The 20,189-nt window shown below is 40.7% G+C and overlaps 1 protein-coding gene across 15 annotated transcripts in view; it reads right to left on the bottom strand.

Moving 5' to 3' along the window:
* Positions 1-20,189, bottom strand: part of LOC130277059 (forkhead box protein A4-like) — a 403,578-nt gene that overhangs the window by 90,178 nt on the left and 293,211 nt on the right. For 8 of the 15 annotated variants that reach the window (XM_056527308.1, XM_056527309.1, XM_056527314.1 and 5 more), the window contains one exon: positions 3,007-4,698. The exons of 2 other annotated variants lie outside the window; for them this stretch is intronic. In XM_056527308.1, coding sequence (XP_056383283.1) covers positions 3,577-4,698 — 1,122 coding nt within the window. In that variant the 3' untranslated portion in view covers positions 3,007-3,576. Of the gene's footprint in view, positions 1-3,006; positions 4,699-5,855; positions 6,044-20,189 lie in introns of those variants that run through there. 5 more of the 15 variants (XM_056527320.1, XM_056527317.1, XM_056527316.1 and 2 more) reach the window with 1 other exon arrangement.

The following is a 20,189-nucleotide window of genomic DNA, read 5'->3' as shown; positions in this document are numbered from 1 at the left end:
AAACTTTAAAGGACCAAGTGTTTTTCCATTTTTGCACTTTCGTTTTTTCCTCTTTACCTTTTAAAAATCATAACCTTTTCAATTTTGCACCTAAAAATCCATATGATGGCTTATTTTTTGCGCCACCAATTCTTCTTTGTAATGGCTTCAGTAATTTAACCCCAAAAAATCTACGGCGAAAAGGAAAAAAAAACAATGTGCGATAAAATTTAAGAAAAAACATTTTGTAAATTTTGGGGGCTTCCGTTTCTACACAGTACCTTTTTCGGTAAAAATGATACTCTCTTTTTATTTTGTATGTCCATACGATTAAAATGATACCCTACTTATATAGGTTTGATTTTGTATTACTTCTGAAAAAAATCATAACTACATGAAGGAAAATTTAAATGTTTAAAATTGTCATATTCTGACCACTATAACTTTTTTATTTTGCTCCTTACGGGGCAGTATGAGGGCTCATTTTTTGCGCTGTGATCTGAAGTATCGGTATGATTTTTTTTTTATTTGACTTTTTGATCGCTTTTTATTCATTTTTTTATGGTATAAAAAGTGACCAAAAATACGCTATTTTGGACTTTTGAATTTTTTTTGTGTGTACGCCATTGACCGTGTGATTTAACTAACGATATATTTTTATAGTTCAGACATTTCTGCATGCGGCGATACCACATATGTTTATTTTCATTTTTATTTAGACAGTTTTTTATAATGGGAAATGGGGGGATTCACATTTTTATTAGAGGAGGGGTTAAATGATCTTTATTAACTGTTTTTTTTTTTTTTACTTTTTTTATGCAGTGGTATAGCCCTCCTATTGGGCTATAACACTGCACACACTGATCTTTTACACTGATTATTGTTATTCCATAGGATAACATTGAACAGTGATTCTGCCGCTTGACTGCTCCTGCCTGGATCTCAGGCACGGAGCAGTCATTCGACGATCGGAGGCAGGTAAGTGATGCTTCTGCTTCGCCCTAGCTGATCGGTAGATCACGATTTCACAGCAATGGTCCCGATCAGCCCGACTGAGCTGCCGGGGGTGCTTTTTTTACTACTTTAGACGCGGCAATCAACTTTGAACGCTGCTTCTAAAGGGTTAATAGCTCACAGCACTATGATAGGTGATTGCGCTATTAGCCATGGGTCCCAGCCGTTGTTAGAGGCCAGGAGCAACCCACTATGAGGGATCACGGCGTGACCCTACGTTATAGAAAGGGAGCGGACTCAGGGCGTACAGGTACGTCCTGGGTCCTTAAGAGGTTAAGCTACTTTCCTTTGCGTCTCCAGAGGCTCCAATCTCCAGGTGCATGGAACAAAAGCACACAGCCATTTGTGTGAGACAAGCTTCAGATCACATGGTCAAATTGGAGAATTCAATAGGCAAAAAAAATTGTCGGTTTTCAAATGTACCTGTGTCCCCCACATTTTATGCTTAAATTTACAATAAAGTTAATCTTATAATTTTCTATCTCCATGTGAAGTGCTGAACTTTTTTGCCAATTGGAATATCCAATTGGACCATGTGATCCTAAACTTAAAGTGGACAGTCTTTTGCTGTGCCAGATTTATTAATCAGCCTGATACACTGTTATAAATCTGGCACATCTAAATACTGTCTAAAAATGTAACTGTTTTACTAAATCTGAGCCACTGTTTGTGAAAATAATAGTGGCAAATATTTAGTGCTCCCTGAATTCTACTTACATTGTGCAAGTATAATTAATAGTGACACACTCCAATAGTGATACACGCCAATAAAATAATAGGACCACACTTAGCCAAAGTAACAAACAAAGTTGTCCTCAATAGGGCAATAAAATTGAAAGTGAAACATTAACTAGTAAAGTGCAGGTAGAATTCTCATTAACATAACAACAATGAAATGGCACAACGCCTTTAAAGCATGAATATGTGTTAGGGTAACTGAAGTTGTCTCTTGAACTGAGTCCTCCATAAAGGTGATATAGAGAGGAAAATTGAATATTCCAAAGCAGTAAGGCCATGTTCACACGTCCGGAATCTCCGTGAGGAATGCCACATCAAATTTCCACTGGAGATTTCGGAGCAACAGAGTCCCATTGATTTCAATGAGACTCTACTGCGCTCTCCACACGTGCGGAATTTCCATGTCAGATGAATGCATAGCCGTCTATGAGGTTTGCATGTCTCCAGCTAATCACATTTACCTGATATTGATCATTTAGATTAGTGAAAAGCAGGAGACAGAATTGTATGGTGTGAATTGTATGCTGTTAAAGGGGTACTCCGGCGCTAAGACATCTTATCCCCTATCCATCGTGGGGGTCCCGCCGCTGGGGACCCCGTGATCTTGCACACAGCACCCCGTTATAATCGGCCCCCGGAGCATGTTCGCTCCGGGTCTGATTACTGGTGATCAAGGGGGAACACCAGTAATCAGACCCGGAGCGAACGTGCTCCGGGGACTGTTTATAACGGGGTGCTGCGTGCATGATCACGGGGGTCCCCAGCGGCGGGACCCCCGCGATCAGGCATCTTATCCCCTATCCTTTGAATAGGGGATAAATGTCTTAGCGCCGGAGTATCCCTTTAATATGCACACAAAACTCAGTGCACAATTTACTCTCATCACTCCCTAAATGTGTAACTGTTTGCTATCTTATCACAAAAATATATTATTACACCACTATAAATAAAAATCCCGATAGGTGTGGGTTTTTCGTCTGGGACCCACATCTGTTGGGAGAAAAGTGGTCCTGTGCCCCCATTAGCGAATTCAGATGGTTTACTATTAAAATCAATGAAGATGTGTACATGATTTACCTTGTTCTTTCTATTGAATTTATGAGTATTATAGAATAGGCTGATGAATCAAGGCTCCGCCTTCTGTAACTCCAATTTACCTTAATGAAGAGACATGGATATACCACTTTATGATAAAATACCTTTAAGCAAAATTAAAATCTATTCATTAAGTTATCAAAATGACTACATGTTAACACAATGGGTTTAATAAACAAATATATTAATATTCAAAAACAGAACAAACATCAATATGAAAAACAGGATGTACGTACAATGTAAAAGATATTCCAATATAAAACAATTGTTTTCCAAATTTAAATATAAGACATTACAGTTATATACATTACAAAAGAATTGCAAAAATCCAACAAATCTTGAGTCCAGATCATGTCTCATACCATCCAGTGCAATAGTATATTTTTTATCATTTCGACAGTAAAGACATTATTAGGATAATGATAAAACAAATATATCATTTTAGACAATAATTTTGGAGCTAGTTTATAGATATTGAAAAAAAAAATCAATATCATAATTGTTGCCATGTTATAGTTCCTACAATACAATTGTAGTCAAATAAATGAATAAGATCACAGTCTATATAGAAACCATGATATTTCACAGTTGCTCATAGATAGATAGATATACATTTCATAAACTGAGCTGACACAATTGTCTATGTCCAGAGTATGTGATCTCTTCTAGCAAATGCCAAAACTGTGAAGCACATATGCATGTATGAAAAATGTAATAAAACACATACAGAAAAAGCAAAGTATTAGCTACTCATAGAGAGCTGAGTATGGGCCTGGAATACATATAATAACTGTCATTGGTGGATGTAGACATGTCCATTCCACTTTTTGTAGTCATGTTGTGATAGTCAGCAGTATAGTTCGGATAGTGGACAAGGGGATTAGCTGTTGAACACATATCGATTTTACTGGAGTAGCTCTGAGCCTGTTCAGAAGACATCAGTTGAGTGATAGAAAATGGGTGTCTGCCAGGAAAGGGGTCATGTTTCAGATGGGGATCTTCTACCATCCCAAGGTAACCATCATTAGGCAAACTGAGAGGATATAATAATTGTGAAGCTGGCCCTCCTTGCTCTAAATTAGGGCTAATGCATGCTGGAGACACTCCATTTGTTTGGGGAATGTTTGCCAACAATGAGTCGCTCTCACCTCTGTTTGTCACAGTTTTTGGGGATCGGGAGGAAGAACTCTCATCATAGGTAGCAGGAGACTCCTTCAAACCCACAGCCACTTCATCTGAAACTTTAACAGTCTTTTTTTCTAGGTCTGAAGACCCAGATCTGGACCTCTCACACTTGAACCTCTTCTGCCTTCTCAAGTAGCAACCATTTTCAAACATATTGCCAGACTCTGGATGGAGAGTCCAATAAGAACCTTTCCCTGGTTTCTCTGGAGAGCGTGGAACCTTCACAAAGCAGTCATTGAATGACAATGAGTGGCGGATAGAGTTCTGCCAACGTTGCTGGTTTTGCCTGTAGTAGGGAAAGAGGTCAATGATCCATTGGTAAATCTCATTCAAAGTCATCATCTTATTTGGGGCTTGTTGAATAGCCATTGTGATGAGAGAGATATATGAGTAAGGAGGTTTGGCATGGGAGTAATTCCTTCTGTAGGTTCGAGGATCTCTCTGGAATTCAGACTCTGCTTGGCAATAGCCAAGTGGATAAGCAGATGATGATGCTGGAGATGCCATGGGACCTCCCATATTATGTGCCAAAGAGCTAAGAGAACCAAGGTTGTTTTGCATGTTGTTGACAGGCCCTGCCATGGTATTATTCATAAAGGTCATGGTTGGTGTTACTGTGGAGACATCACTAGAAATATATGAGGTGGGTTGAAGGCCATTATTCATGTTGTGTAATCCAGAGTATACCTGAAATGATACAAGACAATAGAATGTAAAATGAGTAAACAGCAAAATAAATATTACTCGTGAGCAATAGACTAAAACAACCCTAGACATAGTATGAAAAACAATATTTATCATACAATAAAATTCAGGTTTCCAATAAGGACCTTCGTTTTATTTTACTTAATTTTATTTATTTTTAAATAATGACTTTGGTGTAGTGTCAATGCAGGAACTTTCCATCACTCTGCAGGGTATGCTGCATCTTTCCTGCTGGCTAGCTCATATACATAAAAGGATTACACTCTCTACAGTTTCACACTTCCTTCTTACTGCCAATGGCATACCAAATGAACTTGTAGTTTCTAAATACAAAGTATTGGAATAACAATGAGGTCTAATTGCTTGCTAAACACCGTCTTTTACTTTCACAGGCCAGACATAAATGGCAGTGTCTTGTGTATTGCTTTTAATATGATGCCCTAACACAATTTCCTACAGCAAATGTATAGTCTGTCAAAGTCAGTGAAAAAGTAGAAATATCACAACCAGGTATTTTAAACAACTGTGTCATAAGGGTCTTCCCAATAGAAAAAAAAGAATTTCTGAAAGACCAATTTAAATATTACATGTTCACACAAGAACATTCTGGTTTGGAGGTGTCTTGAAAGAAAAAATATGGAATCACATTAACTACAGTTTAACTATATGATTAATGGATGTACTCTTATTAGCCCAATATCAGCCATAAATACTGTTGGATATGTAAAGGAATTTACCTTTAAAACCTATAAGGAAATTGTGAGCCACTGCAAATGAGTGTTTCAAACTAAAAACTATTATTGTATTAATCTTTAGCCAACAAACAGCCTAGGAGAGAAAAGCTAATGCACTACTTTATAGTAATTAAAATAATAACATATATTAGGGACATACAATGGCTTAATATGTCATGTAAGGTAGGACACCTCAAGCTAGAAGAGGTCAAATTTATAGTAAAAAATAAGGCTACCTTATAAGAAGGTTGATCTACTATGATGTTATAATACAAAATTAGAAAGGAAAATGCAATGACCAGTGAAAGTCTATGAACATCTATCGTCATACTCATGCAAAAGATCCCCATGGATAAAACATTAACCATAGCTGTTAAAAAGTTAGTTCTGAAGAAAAATCTTTACCTCATTATCTGAGTACATAGAATTCCAATCCATTGGGTCTTTCATTTCCAGTTTGACTCTGCTATTAAGCATGTTCTGACTTCAGCCCTGTTGATCTGAAACCTTCCTCAATGGAGAAGTTTGGTGTTGACCAATCCCAGGATGTTGTTACAGATGTTTCTTCTAGTGCTGAATCCAAGTGTTTGTCCCTGTGAAACAATCCCTTGAGACATTTAAATACATACCCAACTGGTCATTTAAATTGGCCAGTCCCTCCAGAAGTCTCCACCCTTTTCCCTCAATCTCTCTATGACCTCTACACTGACTACCTGCAGAGCTAAATCACTTAATGACAAAGGAAGTCAGTAGTACCCCCCTGACTCCTTTCATTCACACACACCTCCTACCTATCTCTTTTTCAATCACTCTGTCTCATCAAAATGCTAATAGGATCAAGTAGTTCTCCATCCCTAAAGATGTAGGGTCAGGGTGGTATTTTCATTCTAGAAAAGTATTGTCAAGAAGCTCTTCCTGTCTCAATTTCAGGAGATCTATATAGTGGAATCCTCATTTAACAGAAACTTTACCTGACCACCATGAAGTGAAAGTGCCAAGAATGACTCCTTGTACTGCATACATCTTTCCAAAAGAGGCCTAGTCATACAGGGCACCCTCTCTAAATACAATAAAATTATACATTGTTCACTGTACTAAATTAACATACCACACATGTATATTACAATTTACCATTTCGGTATTGACATTATGCTAGAAAAAAGGTCCATGACTTTGACTGTTTAACTAGTATCTATTGAGATGTAATTTACAGTAATTTGCCAATTATTTGGTACAGTGTAAGGATTCATAAAATGTCTATGTGATTTTCTATGATGTGTGGAAAGGCACATTAGTTCTCTTCATGATCACAGTCTAGGATTATCCCTACAAGAAAGGGAAAATTGCTGAAGCCTTGTTCCTAAAGAGAAACATTTTAATACTTGTCCTCATTTAAAGTGATCCTTTTGAGCCAAATTGTTTACACATTTTTTTTTTTTTTACATTTTAGGGGGAATTTATTAAAACCAGACATTTTACATCATAAGTTATAGTACACCAAAGCAAGATGTGCCAGTTGTATTAAAAGGCACAACAGTCTGCACTTTTGAGTCCCTCGGAAAACAGTATATGCCTGGCCCAAATGAATACATTTTATACTGTGTTTGTTTTTTTCAGAGTAATACGTCGGCATATTGCTCAGACAGTTTTACAAGGTACACCATCAAATTTGCATTGGAATAGATGTGAACATGCTTATAGATTGTTTGCCTGGTACTGATTGGTCTATGCTTGGTTCTGATCCATCCCTGACTGCACTCATGTTATGTCTTCTGGCCTTTTGCACCTTGACCTCACTCCTAGTGATAATACTTATTTCCATTCCCGATTAGTCTACTGCTTTAGTACTGCTGCCACCAAGACTATTTTAGGGACTGTAAAATGGGTTCAGCAACAAAGTACATTCCTCCTTACAGGGATGGGGAGGAAGACCACAGGATCCCTTAGACTTTTCACCCCAGTCTAGGCAGCACCAAATGGGTTATGGTTTCAAGAAACCATGGCATATAACAGAAATATAGTACTGTAGATATAGTGCTCATTTTCATGTATTATTAAGGCATGTAAGTGTAGGTGTAAGTACTTGATTTCGTAATTATTTTATGTTTAGACTGTTTGGAATAAACTTTATGTTTTGTTTACCTGATCACTATAATACCTCATGCACTAGAGAGTAGTGGATGCATGGAATGGAATAATGCATGGGATAAGCATAAGGCTATCCTTCATATAAGGTAGGGACAAGGACTATTCAGAATATTGGGCCAAACATCTCTTATCTGCTGACACATTCTATGTTTCTATGTTTCTTTGGGTGGAAGAGAGAGGCCAAAAATTGCTAGAATAAATATAACCTCCAATGCCCTATTTATGAATGATGGCATAGAATCTTCTATTTCTACTATTTGGGGTAAGGCATTTCACAATTTAATTACTAATTGTAAAAACTCTTTCCTACATTGATGTCTAATTCTCTTTTCATCCACATATAAAGTTCCATATTCATAAATCACGTTCTTTACCTTGACCACACATGCAGTACTGTGTATTTATGCATGTAATGGATATCACCTCTTTATTCCAAGCTGAACAAGTCAGATTTTTCTAGCTTTTTAAAAGATACCATCCTTCACATTTAATGGAGTTTTCCATGTAAATATGATTGATAAATAGTAATCAGGCCAGGCCGCAAAGCTGGCTATTAGTTGTAATCCGGTTCACCCGTACTATAACCACATGTATTGGGTTTAGTGTGGGTGAACCAGCTGTCAGTTTCCCTTTAATATTCAGATTGCCCACCTTTGATGTTATTGAAAAACACCCATATTCCAGGACTGGGTAACACCCCCATACAGGGACTCGATAACATTGTGACTCAATATTGCTCCCTTCCCCCAAACACACACACACTTATTCCATGACTGGATAACTCATGACAACCCTTCTTTTTTAATGACCCCTGCCATGTTCATATTGAATCCTCTAGCTGGGGTCATCATTATTTAAGATACACAGCAGCCAGGTGTCAATACCTTTTTTGTTACCCTGTTAGTTCTTTCTCTGTCACCTCTAGACTAAGCTTCCACCCTGTCTGTCTCTTCTTATCAAGGGCTCCACTATGTCTCCCTCAATTCTAAGCCCCCACCCTGTCACCACTAGTCTAAACCCCCACCATGTCTCCCCCATGTCCCAGGCCAGCCTCCTGTAACCCCAGTCTAGAGCTCCAGTTTTATCAGTTTTTAGCTGTCATTGTTCTCTCCCGGTGTATCCATATAGCAGGTGTACACTATGCATTCACTTTTGAAAGTCTTTTTTCCAAAATAAGTAGCCTTAGGTTAAATCATCCTCCTATCCTTTCAATAACTTTGTTTGCCTCTGTACACACTCCATGTAGCTATGTCCTTCTTATGGACAGGTGCCTACGATTATAGATGATATTGACTGTGTAATCTATTGATTTGTTTAGAGTCAAAACTATGTTCTTGTCTTGAGCATTAAAGGGGTACTCCTAGACATCTTAATCCCCTATTCAAAGGATAGGGAATAAGATGTCTGATCGCGAGGGTCCTGCCGCTGGGGACCCCCGTGATCTCCGTTACGGCACCCCAGACAGCAGTCACGCCCCCTCCCATAGGGGGCGTGGCCATGATGTCACAAGCCTCCTGTGCTGCACCAGACGCTCTAAAACACCGGGTGCAGCAGGGAGCCCCAGCGGCTGGACCCCCGTGATCAGTGATCTTATCCCCTATCCTTTGGATAGGGAATAAGATGTCTACGGGCGGAGTACCCCTGTAATGTCTCTCTTGATGCACACAATGGTTTTACTTGCACTGGCAGTGACTACCCGGCACTGGTTGCTTAAGATAAAGGGGGTTTTCAGGGAAAGAAAACTTTAATAGTGGACTTGAGGTGTTGTACCTCCATATCTGCTGTTAGGATGGATCCTGTTCCCTGCAACTCTCCTTCTGATGTTCCGTCCCTTCAAGAAATACTCAGCCATTGACTGGTCACAGCAGTAGCTTATTTAGTGGGCATTTCCTGCGAGGACAACACATTGGAGGATGCAGCGGAAACCGAGAATCAGACAGGAAAATATGCTTTATATGTTTTAAACACCCCAGTCTACTACAAAAATGCTGCTTTCCTAAAAATACCCCTTTAAAGGTGTACTCCCGTGGATATCGATCAGCAGGCACCCCGTGCAAATGCCCAGGGGGGGATCATCAGACCCCCCCATGTTGGCGATCGGCGCAAATCGCAAGTGAATTCACACTTGCGATTTGCGCCGATTCCGGGTCATTATGGGCCTATGGTGACCCGGAATATAAGGGGGATCGCGGTTGTCTAAGACACCCACGATCCCCCTGAAGCGATAGGAGTGAGGTGGCAGGGGTGCCATCCCTCCTATCCCTGCTATTGGTCGTCAGAAGCGACGACCAATAGCAGATCGGGGGCGGGGTTAACTTTCGTTTTTCCGGAGGCAGCGGGCGACGGTGATTGGCGGGCGGCGATGACGTGCGGCAGAAGAGGACAGCTCCCTGGATCCTACGGAGGCCGGTAAGTTGCCTAGCAACAGCTGGAGGGCTACAGTCTGAGACCACTATACAGTGGTCTCTAACCTGTAGCCCTCCAGATGTTGCAAAACTACAACTCCCAGCATGCCCAGACAGCTGTTTGGGCATTCTGGAATATGTAGTTTTGCAACAGCTGGAGGGCTACAGTTTGAGACCACTATACAGTGGTCTCTAAACTGTATCCCTCCAGATCTTGCAAAACTACAACTCCTAGCATGCCCAAACATCTGTTTGCTGTCTGGGCATGCTGGGATTTGTAGTTTTGCAACATCTGGAGGGTCACAGTTTGGAGATCACTGTGAAGTGGTCTATAAACTGTAGCTCTCCAGATGTTGCAAAACTGCACATACCAGCATGCCCAAACAGCAAACAGTTGTCTCGGCATGCTGGGAGTTGTAGTTAAGTACCTCCAGCTGTTGCATAACTACATCTCCCAGCATGCCCTTTGGCGATCAGTACATGCTGGGAGTTGTAGTTTTGCAACAGCTGGAGGCACACTGGTTGGAAAATACTGAGTTAGGTAACAGATTAGTGTGCCTCCAGCTGTTGCGAAAGTACAACTCACAGCATGCACGGTCCATCAGTACATGCTGGGAGTTGTAGTTTTGAAACAGCTGGAGGTTTGCAGGGTACATTCACACAGGCAGGTTTACAGTAAGTTTCCGGCTTCAAGTTTGGGCTGCGGCAAACTCCTAGCGGGAAACTCACCATAACACGCCAGTGCGAATGTACCCTAAAAACACTACACTAACACATAATAAAGGGTAAAACACTACATATACACCCCCTTACACTGTCCCCCCCCCCCCCAATAAAAATGAAAAACATATTGTATGGCAGTGTTTCTAAAACGGAGCCTCCAGCTGTTGCAAAACAACTCCCAGCATTTCTGGACAGCCACTGACTAGCAAGCTGTTGCTGAGTCTAGCAACAGCTGGAGGCACCCTGTTTGGGAATCACTGGCGTAGAATACCCCTATGTCCACCCCTATGCAATCCCTAATTTAGTCCTCAAATGCGCGTGGCGCTCTCTCACTTCAGAGCCCTGTCGTATTTCAAGGAAACAGTTTAGGGCCACATATGGGGTATTCCCGTACTCGGGAGAAATTGCAATACAAATTTTGGGGGGCTTTTTCTCCTTTTACCCCTTATGAAAAGGAAAAGTTGGGGGCTACACCAGCCTGGTAGTGTAAAAAAATAAAAAATTTTACACTAACATGCTGTTGTTGCCCCATACTTTATTTTCACAAGCAGTAAAAGTAAAAAAAGACCCCCAAAGACCACCATTTGTAACGCAATTTCTCCTGAGTACGGAAATACCCTAAATGTGGGCATAAAATGCTCTGCGGGCACACAACAAGGCTCAGGAGTGAGAGCGCACCATGTACATTTGAGGCCTAAATTGGTGATTTGCACAGGGGTGGATGATTTTACAGCGGTTCTGACATAAACGCAAAAACATAAATATCCACATGTGACCACATTTTGGAAACTACACCCTTCACGGAACGTGACAAGGGGTATAGTGAGCCTTAACACCCAACAGGTGTTTGACAAATTTTCATTAAATTTGGATGGGAAAATGGGAAAAAAAAAAAATTTCACTAAAATGCCGGTGTTACCCTAAATTTTTCATTTTCACAAGGAAAAATAGGAAAAAAGCCCCCCAAAATTTGTAACTCCATTTCTTCTGAGTAAGAAAATACCCCATATGTTGATGTAAAGTGCTCTGCGGGCGAACTACAATGCTCAGAAGAGAAGGAGCGCCATTGGGATTTTGAAGAGAAAATTTGTCCGGAATTGAAGGCAACGTGTGTTTACAAAGCCCCCATAGTGCCAAAAAATTGACCGATTTCAACGAAAAGTCGTCAAACACCTGTGGGGTGTTAAGGCTCACTGGACCCCTAGTTACGTGCCTTGAGGGGTGTAGTTTCCAAAATGGTATGCCTTGTGGGGTTTTCTGCTGTTCTGGCGCCATAGGGGCTTTCTAAATGTGGCATGCCCCCCAAAAACCATTTCAGCAAAATTCACTTTCCAAAATCCCATTGTCGCTCCTTCCCTTCTGAGCCCTCTACTGTGCCCGTCGAACACTTGACATACACATATGAGGTATTTCCTTACTCGAGAGAAATTGGGTTACACATTTTGGGGGGCTTTTTCTCCTATTACCCCTTGTAAAAATTCTAAAACTGTGTCTACAAGAACATGCGAGTGTAAAAAATTAAGATTTAGAATTTTCTCCTTATCTCTGCTGTTATTCCTGTGAAACACCTAAAGGGTTAACAAACTTACTGAATGTCATTTTGGATACTTTGAGGGGTGCAGTTTTTATAATTGGGTCATTTGTGGGGTATTTCTAATATGAAGGCCCTTCAAATCCACTTCAAAACTGAACTGGTCCCTGAAAAATTCAGGGTTTGAAAATTTTGTGAAAAATTGGAAAATTGCTGCTGAACTTTGAAGCCCTCTGATGTTTTCCAAAAGTAAAAACATGTCAACTTTATGATGCAAATATAAAGTAGACATATTGTATATGTGAATCAATATATCATTTATTTGAAATGTCTATTTTCCTTACAAGCAGAGAGCTTCAAAGTTAGAAAAATGGAAAATTTTTAAATTTTTCATCAAATTTTTGAATTTTTCACCAAGAAATGATGCAAGTATCGACGAAATTTACCACTACCATAAAGTAGAATATGTCAGGAAAAAACAATCTCTGAATCAAATTTATAAGTAAAAGCATCCCAGAGTTATTAATGCTTAAAGTGACAGTGGTCAGATTTGCAAAAAATGCTCCCGTCCTTAGGGTCATAATGGGCTCTGTCCCCAAGGGGTTAAGTTTACTGTTCACTAATATTTTAAAGTGCACCTTTCACTTAAAGAATATTTTATCATGTTGTAGGCACATGTCAAAAGTTTTGATGTGTCAGGGGTCTGAGTATGCAGAATGCTAGAATGATTAGGGAGGGAAGCGCATGGCTAAGCACCTTTTTCCCTGCTCTCTGTGCACAAGACCAAAATGGTCTCATAGACTGGCTGGGTTCACACTACGTTTTTGCCATACTGTTTTCAATCCGTTTTTTTAAAGAAAACTGTATGGCAAAAAAACGGACGGAACAGTATGGAAAAAAAGTAAACCGTATGCGTTTTTAAACAGTATACTGTTTATAAAAGTGCATACAGTTCCGTCAGTTATTATTTTAAATAAACCCATACGTTTTAGAAAATTTTGTCCATTTTTAATGGGAGGGGTCTTGGGTGGGGACTTTAGGATACAAATGCGCATGTGCAAAGTACTTTGCACATGCGCATTTGAATCCTAAAGTCCCCACCCAAGACCCCTCCCATTAAAAATGGACAAAATTTTCAAAAACGTATGTTTTTTTTTTTTATAAAAACTGACGGAACTGTATGCACTTTTAAAAACAGTATACTGTTTAAAAACGCATATGGTTTACTTTTTTCCATACTGTTTCATCTGTTTTTTTGCCATACGGTTTTCTTTAGAAAAACGGATTGAAAACAGTATGGCAAAAACGTAGTGTGAACCCAGCCTAAGGCTGGGTCCACACTACGTTTTGTCCCATACGGGAGCGCATACGGCAGGGGGGAGCTAAAAGCTCGCGCTCCCGTATGTGACCGTATGCGCTCCCGTATGCCATTCACTTCAATGAGCCGACCGGAGTGAAACGTTCGGTCCGGTCGGCTCATTTTTGCGCCGTATGCGCTTTTACAACCGGACCTAAAACTGTGGTCAACCACGGTTTTAGGTCCGGTTGTAAAAGCGCATACGGCGCAAAAATGAGCCGACCGGACCGAACGTTTCACTCCGGTCGGCTCATTGAAATGAATGACATACGGGAGCGCATACGGTCACATACGGGAGCGCGAGCTTTTAGCTCCCCCTGCCGTATGCGCTCCCGTATGGGACAAAACGTAGTGTGGACCCAGCCTAAGACTGAAAGCCTTTCTAATGGCACAGAGCTGGGAGAGAATGCTCTTGGCACACACTTCTCCCGGCTCATTCTAGTAAACAGTAGGGGGTCCCACCAAGACCCCCACCAATCCAAACGCTTTCATGTATCTACAATATGGTAAAAGTTTTTTAAGGTGACAGAGCCCATTTAAAGTCATGTTCAGTGCCAGATTAACTTAGTGTTTTTTATTGTAATGTCCTGTGCACTACATAATGACCTGTGTAATTTGTCCGTAGATGATAGATCAAACTTCTTTGTAACTGGGAACTGTCCTAATCAGTGAGAACTGTAAAGCATTGGTAAACTGTGTAGATATTGCTGTAAATACCAAGTCCAATGCCTTATCTATGAGTAAAAGTTTGCCAGTTGAAAATAATCAAGGAACCATCATATGTTATTTCTATTGCTACATTTCCCTGCAGGTTGGCCACCACCAGGGCCTGTCCTTGCCTTGTCTCTTTTTACTTTCCAAAGGGATAACAACAAAAACATACTTAACAGAATCTGGCAGGCAGCAGATTTTATCGTCAGCTATTCTAATATCCCAAACAATTGTGTGCAGCTCACAGCTATAATGTCCGAGGTATATGTGGTACTGGTTATAAACCGATCCCAAACGGTTAAATGGGCACTGTCACCAACTTTATTTTTTGATATGTTATAGTACTTATGTACTACAACATATCTCTAATATACTTTTTTTTTTTTTTTTTTTATTAAAATGGTTTAATTTACATTTGAAAACCGGCCACTAGGGGTCTCCCTCCTAGTGGCCGGCTGCAGCCTGGTGTGATGTCACGCCTGAAAAAGGACTGATTTTGGCCTGGCAATCAGTCCTTTTTCAGTTAGGCTGCACTCGCTTCCTGCCTGTCAATCAGACAGGCAGGGAGCGAGCGCATTGGCTCCCTGGCCACTGGCTGGGAGGCCACTCCTCCCGCACATCGCCGCCGCCACCTCGTCGCCGCCGCTGTCCCTGCACGCCCGCTGCCGGACTCTGCAGTAAGTGTAATGAGGGAACGGGGTATGCTGGAGGGGGGTTTGTGATGGAGGGAACGGGGTATGGTGCGGGGGGGGGGGGACGGAGGGAACGGGCTAGCGCCGTAGCGCCGCATGTAACTAACTAATAGTTTATCTACACAGGTTGCCTCCAGCTGTTTCAATACTACAACTCCCAGCATTCCCTGACAGCCAATAGATGTCAGGGCAAGCTGGGGGTTGTAGTGGTGAAACAGCTGGAGGCACCCTGTGTAGATGAACTAAGGGCGGAAGTCCCCCACAGCAGGCATCAGTGACGTGGTGCCTGCTGGGGAAGTCTGCCTGGTAGTGAGCACACTACTAGGCAGAAAAAAAGTTATTTTTAATATAGTAAAAATAAAAATTAAAAGCAGGGATGGGGTAAGGGATAGATTGGCAATAGGCAGGGACAGAAGAAAAAAAAAATAGGATGGTGGGAGCTACCCTTTAAGAATAAAACTAATATTATAAAATTATAACCGCACCTCAAAGACATCACCATACAATATCGTGCATAATGTTAGAAGTATAATAAAATATAAAAACAGAGCATGCTTTAAATTCATAGGATATTTATTATATAAAAGAAAAGAAAAAAAATATAGAATTTACACACATATGATAAAAGGCACTAGTATAAATTTCCACCACTGGGCTCTAGTGGTGGATATATGGAATAAATATATAATAGCACTGTAGCTGGATTAACCCCTTAAGGACGAAGCCCATTTTGGCCTTAAGGACGCAGAAAATGTTATTTTTACGTTTTCATTTTTTCCTCCTCGCCTTCAAAAAATCATAACTCTTTTATATTTTCATCCACAGACTAGTATGAGGGCTTGTTTTTTGCGCGACCAGTTGTCCGTTGTAATGCCATCACTCACTTTACCATAAAATGTATGGTGCAACCAAAAAAATACTCTTTGCGTGGGGAAATTAAAAAGAAAACCGCAATTTTTCTAATTTTGGAAGGTTTCGTTTTCACGCTGTACAATTTATGGTAAAAATGACATGTGTTCTTTATTCTTTGGGTCAATACAATTAAAATGATACCGTGATAACCTACTTTTCTATTACTGTTGCGCTTAAAAAAAAATCACAAACTTTTGAACCAAATTAGTACGTTTAAGATCCCCCTATTTTGAAGAACTATAACTTTCACATTTTTCAGTATAAGCGGTGATATGAGGGCTCATTTTTTGCGCCGAGATCTGTACTTTTTATTGATACCATATTTGCTTATATAAAACTTTTAATACATTTTTTATTAATTTTTTTTGGAATAAAATGTTATAAAAAAGCAGCTATTTTGGACTTTTTTTTTTTACGTTCACACCGTTCACCGTACGGTATCATTAACATTTTATTTTAATAGTTCAGATATTTACGCACGCGGTGATACCAAATATGTATATAAAATATTTTTTTAACACTTTTTGGGGGTGAAATAGGGAAAATGGGGCAATTTAGACATTTTTATTTTTTTACTTTTATTTTTACACTTTAATAGTCCCCATAGGGGACTATTTAAAGCAATCATTCGATTGCTAATCCTGTTCAGTGCTATATATAGGACATAGCACTGATCAGGGTTATCGGTCATCTTCTGCTCTGGTCTGCGGGAAGGCAGATCAGAGCAGAAGACTCCCGGAAGACAGCGGAGGCAGGTGAGGGGACCTCCGTCTGCTGTGTAGGATGATCGGATCGCAGCGGCAGCACTGCGGGCGATCCGATCCTCCAATTAAGTGACCGCGATGCTGCAGATGCCGTGATCTGTATTGATCACGGCATCTGAGGGGTTAATGGCGGACATCCGCAGGATCGCGGGTGTCTGCCATTACCGGCGGGTCCCTGGCTGCGATCAACAGCCGGAACCTGCCGCTCATGATCCGGGCATCGCTCCGATGCCCGCGGTTATGCTTAGGATGTAAATGTACGTCCTGGTGCGTTAAGTACCACGTCACCAGGACGTACATTTACGCCGATCGTCGTTAAGGGGTTAAGTAATAATATCACTTGATTATACTCCGCTAATGATATTCTGATAGACCGGCAACTGATAGTCCAGCAATGGAAGATTGAGGTGTAGAAATAAATATGTCCGATTCTATACAGTACGGCACCAGCGGCTACCTGTGAGACACAATGGAACTGTATAGAATCGGACATATTTATTTCTACACCTTAATCTTCCATTGCTGGACTATCAGTTGCTGTCCAGAGCAGGAGAAAATCCCCATAGCAAACATATGCTGCTCTGGACAGTTCCTAAAATGGACAGCAGAGGTCAGCAGAGAGCACTGTGGTCATGACATCAGAGGAAATGTATTTCTTTTTTTGATTTCTCTTTAGTATACAGCCCCTAAAAAGTCCTGGAAAGATTAAGATTTTTTAATAGAAGTGATTTACATTATCTGTTTAAAGGGGTTGTGCGTTGCCCTGCAGTTCGGAGCTCCGCTCACAGCGTCCGGAAGTTCATTACTCCGAACGCTGTGTGCGGGCTTCCGTGTTCGCAGCCGCTGGGCGTGACATCACGCCCGGCCCCTTCGTGACGTCTCGCCCGCCCCCTTCCCAAAGTCTATGGGAAGGGGGCGTGACAGCGGTCGCGCCCCCTTCCCATAGACTTTCGCTGAGGGGGCGGGCGAGACGTCACGAGGGGGCGGGCGAGACATCACGAAGGGGCCGGGCGTGACGTCACGCACGGCGGCTGCAAACACGGAAGCCCGCACACAGCATTCGGAGTAATGAACTTCCGGACGCTGTGAGCGGAGCTCCGAACTGCAGGGCAACGCACAACCCCTTTAACTTTCTGGCACCAGTTGACTTAAAAAAAAGGTTTTCCACGGGAGTACCCCTTTAACCCCTTAACGACGAAGGACGTATATTTACGTCCTCTGCCGGCTCCTGAGATATGCCGCGGGGTCACGCAGTGTCGGGTTGGTCCCGGTGGCCATCAACGGCCGGGACCCGCGGCTAATACAGGACATCAATACAGGCGATCAATACAGGCTAATACAGGCGATCAAAGATGACCGCCGCGTCTGAAGCAAAAGTGAAAGTATCCCGGGTGCTCAGTCGGGCTGTTCGGGACCGCCGAGGTGAAATCGCGGCATCCCAAACAGCTAACAGGACACCGGGAGGGACCTTACCTGCCTCCTCGGTGTCTGATCGGCGAATGACTGCTCCGTGCCTGAGATCCAGACAGGAGCAGTCAAGCGCCGATAACACTGATCACAGGCTTGTTAATACACGCCAGTGATCTGTGTAAAAGATCAGTGTGTGCAGTGTTATAGGTCTCTATGGGAGCTATAACATTGCAAAAAAAAAAGTTAAAAAAAGGGTTAATAAAGATCATTTAACCCCTTCCCTAATAAAATTTTGAATCACTCCAATTTTCCCATAAAAAAAACATAAAAGTGTAAATAAAAATAAACATATGTAGTATCGCCGCGTGCGTAAATGTCCGAACTATAAAAAATATATATATATATATATATCGCTAATTAAACCGCACGGTCAATGGCGTACACGAAAAAAAAAATCAAAAGTCCAAAAAAGCATATTTTTGGTCACTTTTTATAACATTAAAAAATGAATAAAAAGTGATCAAAAAGTCCGATGAAAACAAAAATTGTACCGATAAAAACTTCAGATTACGTCGCAAAAAATGAGCCCTCATACCGCCCTGTACGTGGAAAAATAAAAAAGTTATAGGGGTCAGAAGAGAACATTTTTAAACATATAAATTTTCCTGCATGTAGTTATGATTTTTGCCAGAAGTACGACAAAATCAAACCTATATAAGTAGGGTACCATTTTAACCATATGGACCGACAGAATAATGATAAGGTGTCATTTTTACCAAAATATGCACTGCGTAGAAACAGAAGCCCCCAAAAGTTACAAAATGGCGTTTTTTCTTCGATTTTGTCGCACAATGATTTTTTTTTCAGTCTCGCCGTGGATTTTTGGGTAAAATGACTAATGTCACTGCAAAGTAGAATTGGTGACACAAAAAATAAGCCATAATATCTATTTGTAGGTGGAAAATTGAAAGGGTTATGATTTTTAAAAGATAAGGAGGAAAAAACAAAAATGCAAAAACTGAAAAACCCTGCGTCCTTAAGGGGTTAAGCAGCTGTTCAATTTAGTTAACCCCATTTAACAGCAAAATGATATTGAGTGAGACTTTGGCTGGTCATACACTTTATATAGCTGTATGCACATGCATGCTCAACGTAGCCAAATGTGCATGTATTTTCAATAGGGAGAGAGATGAGTATGCCTCAGTTAGACTCCTTTGGTGGTGACATATATTTCCAAAAAGAAAAGGATCAGGAAGTTGTAAGACAACTGTCTGATCCTTGTCTCCTCTTACACCTGCCGTTGGAGAAGAGTTGGGAAGATGCTGCACACATAAAGTTGGTCAGTCCAATCTAAATCAGCCAATATTTATTTGAGGTGTCACTCTTAGTCCACATCTGTGGAGAGCATATCTTGTTCTTTTATGTTGTGACAAATTTCAAAGTCTGATCATAAGAGACACATAGCCGAGATATTGGCAACAGTTACAATGATAATAGCAGCTTACCATTGTGTACTGCATTAGATAGTCTTAAAGGGTTATCCAGGAATAGAAAAACACAACTAATTTCTTTCAAAAACAGATTCACATCTGTCTCCAGGTTGTGTGAGTTTTTTTTTAAACTTTGCTCCATTTACTTCAATGGAACAGAGCTGCAGAACCACACCCAACCTGGAGACAGACGGAGAGCTGTTTATGAAAGAAAGTATCTCTATTTTTTCTATTCCTGGATAACCCCTTTAACCCTTTAAGGACCCAGCCATTTTACACCTTAGGACCCGGCCATTTTTTGAACATCTGACCACTGTCACTTTAAACATTAATAACTCTGGAATGCTTTTAGTTATCATTCTGATTCCGAGAAGGTTTTTTCATGACATATTCTACTTTAACATAGTGGTAAAATTTTGTGGTAACTTGCATCCTTTCTTGATGAAAAATCCCAAAATTTTATGAAAAATGTGAAAATTTAGCATTTTTCTAACTTTGAAGCTCTCTGCTTGTAAGGAAAATGGATATTCCAAATAAAAAAAAATTTTATTCACATTTACAATATATCTACTTTATGTTTGCATCATAAAATTGAC

This window comes from Hyla sarda, chromosome 6 (assembly GCF_029499605.1).
Source record: "Hyla sarda isolate aHylSar1 chromosome 6, aHylSar1.hap1, whole genome shotgun sequence".
Lineage (NCBI taxonomy): Eukaryota > Metazoa > Chordata > Amphibia > Anura > Hylidae > Hyla > Hyla sarda.
The sequence above is the reverse complement of the archived record's forward strand: the minus strand, read 5'-3'. Positions and strand labels throughout refer to the sequence as shown.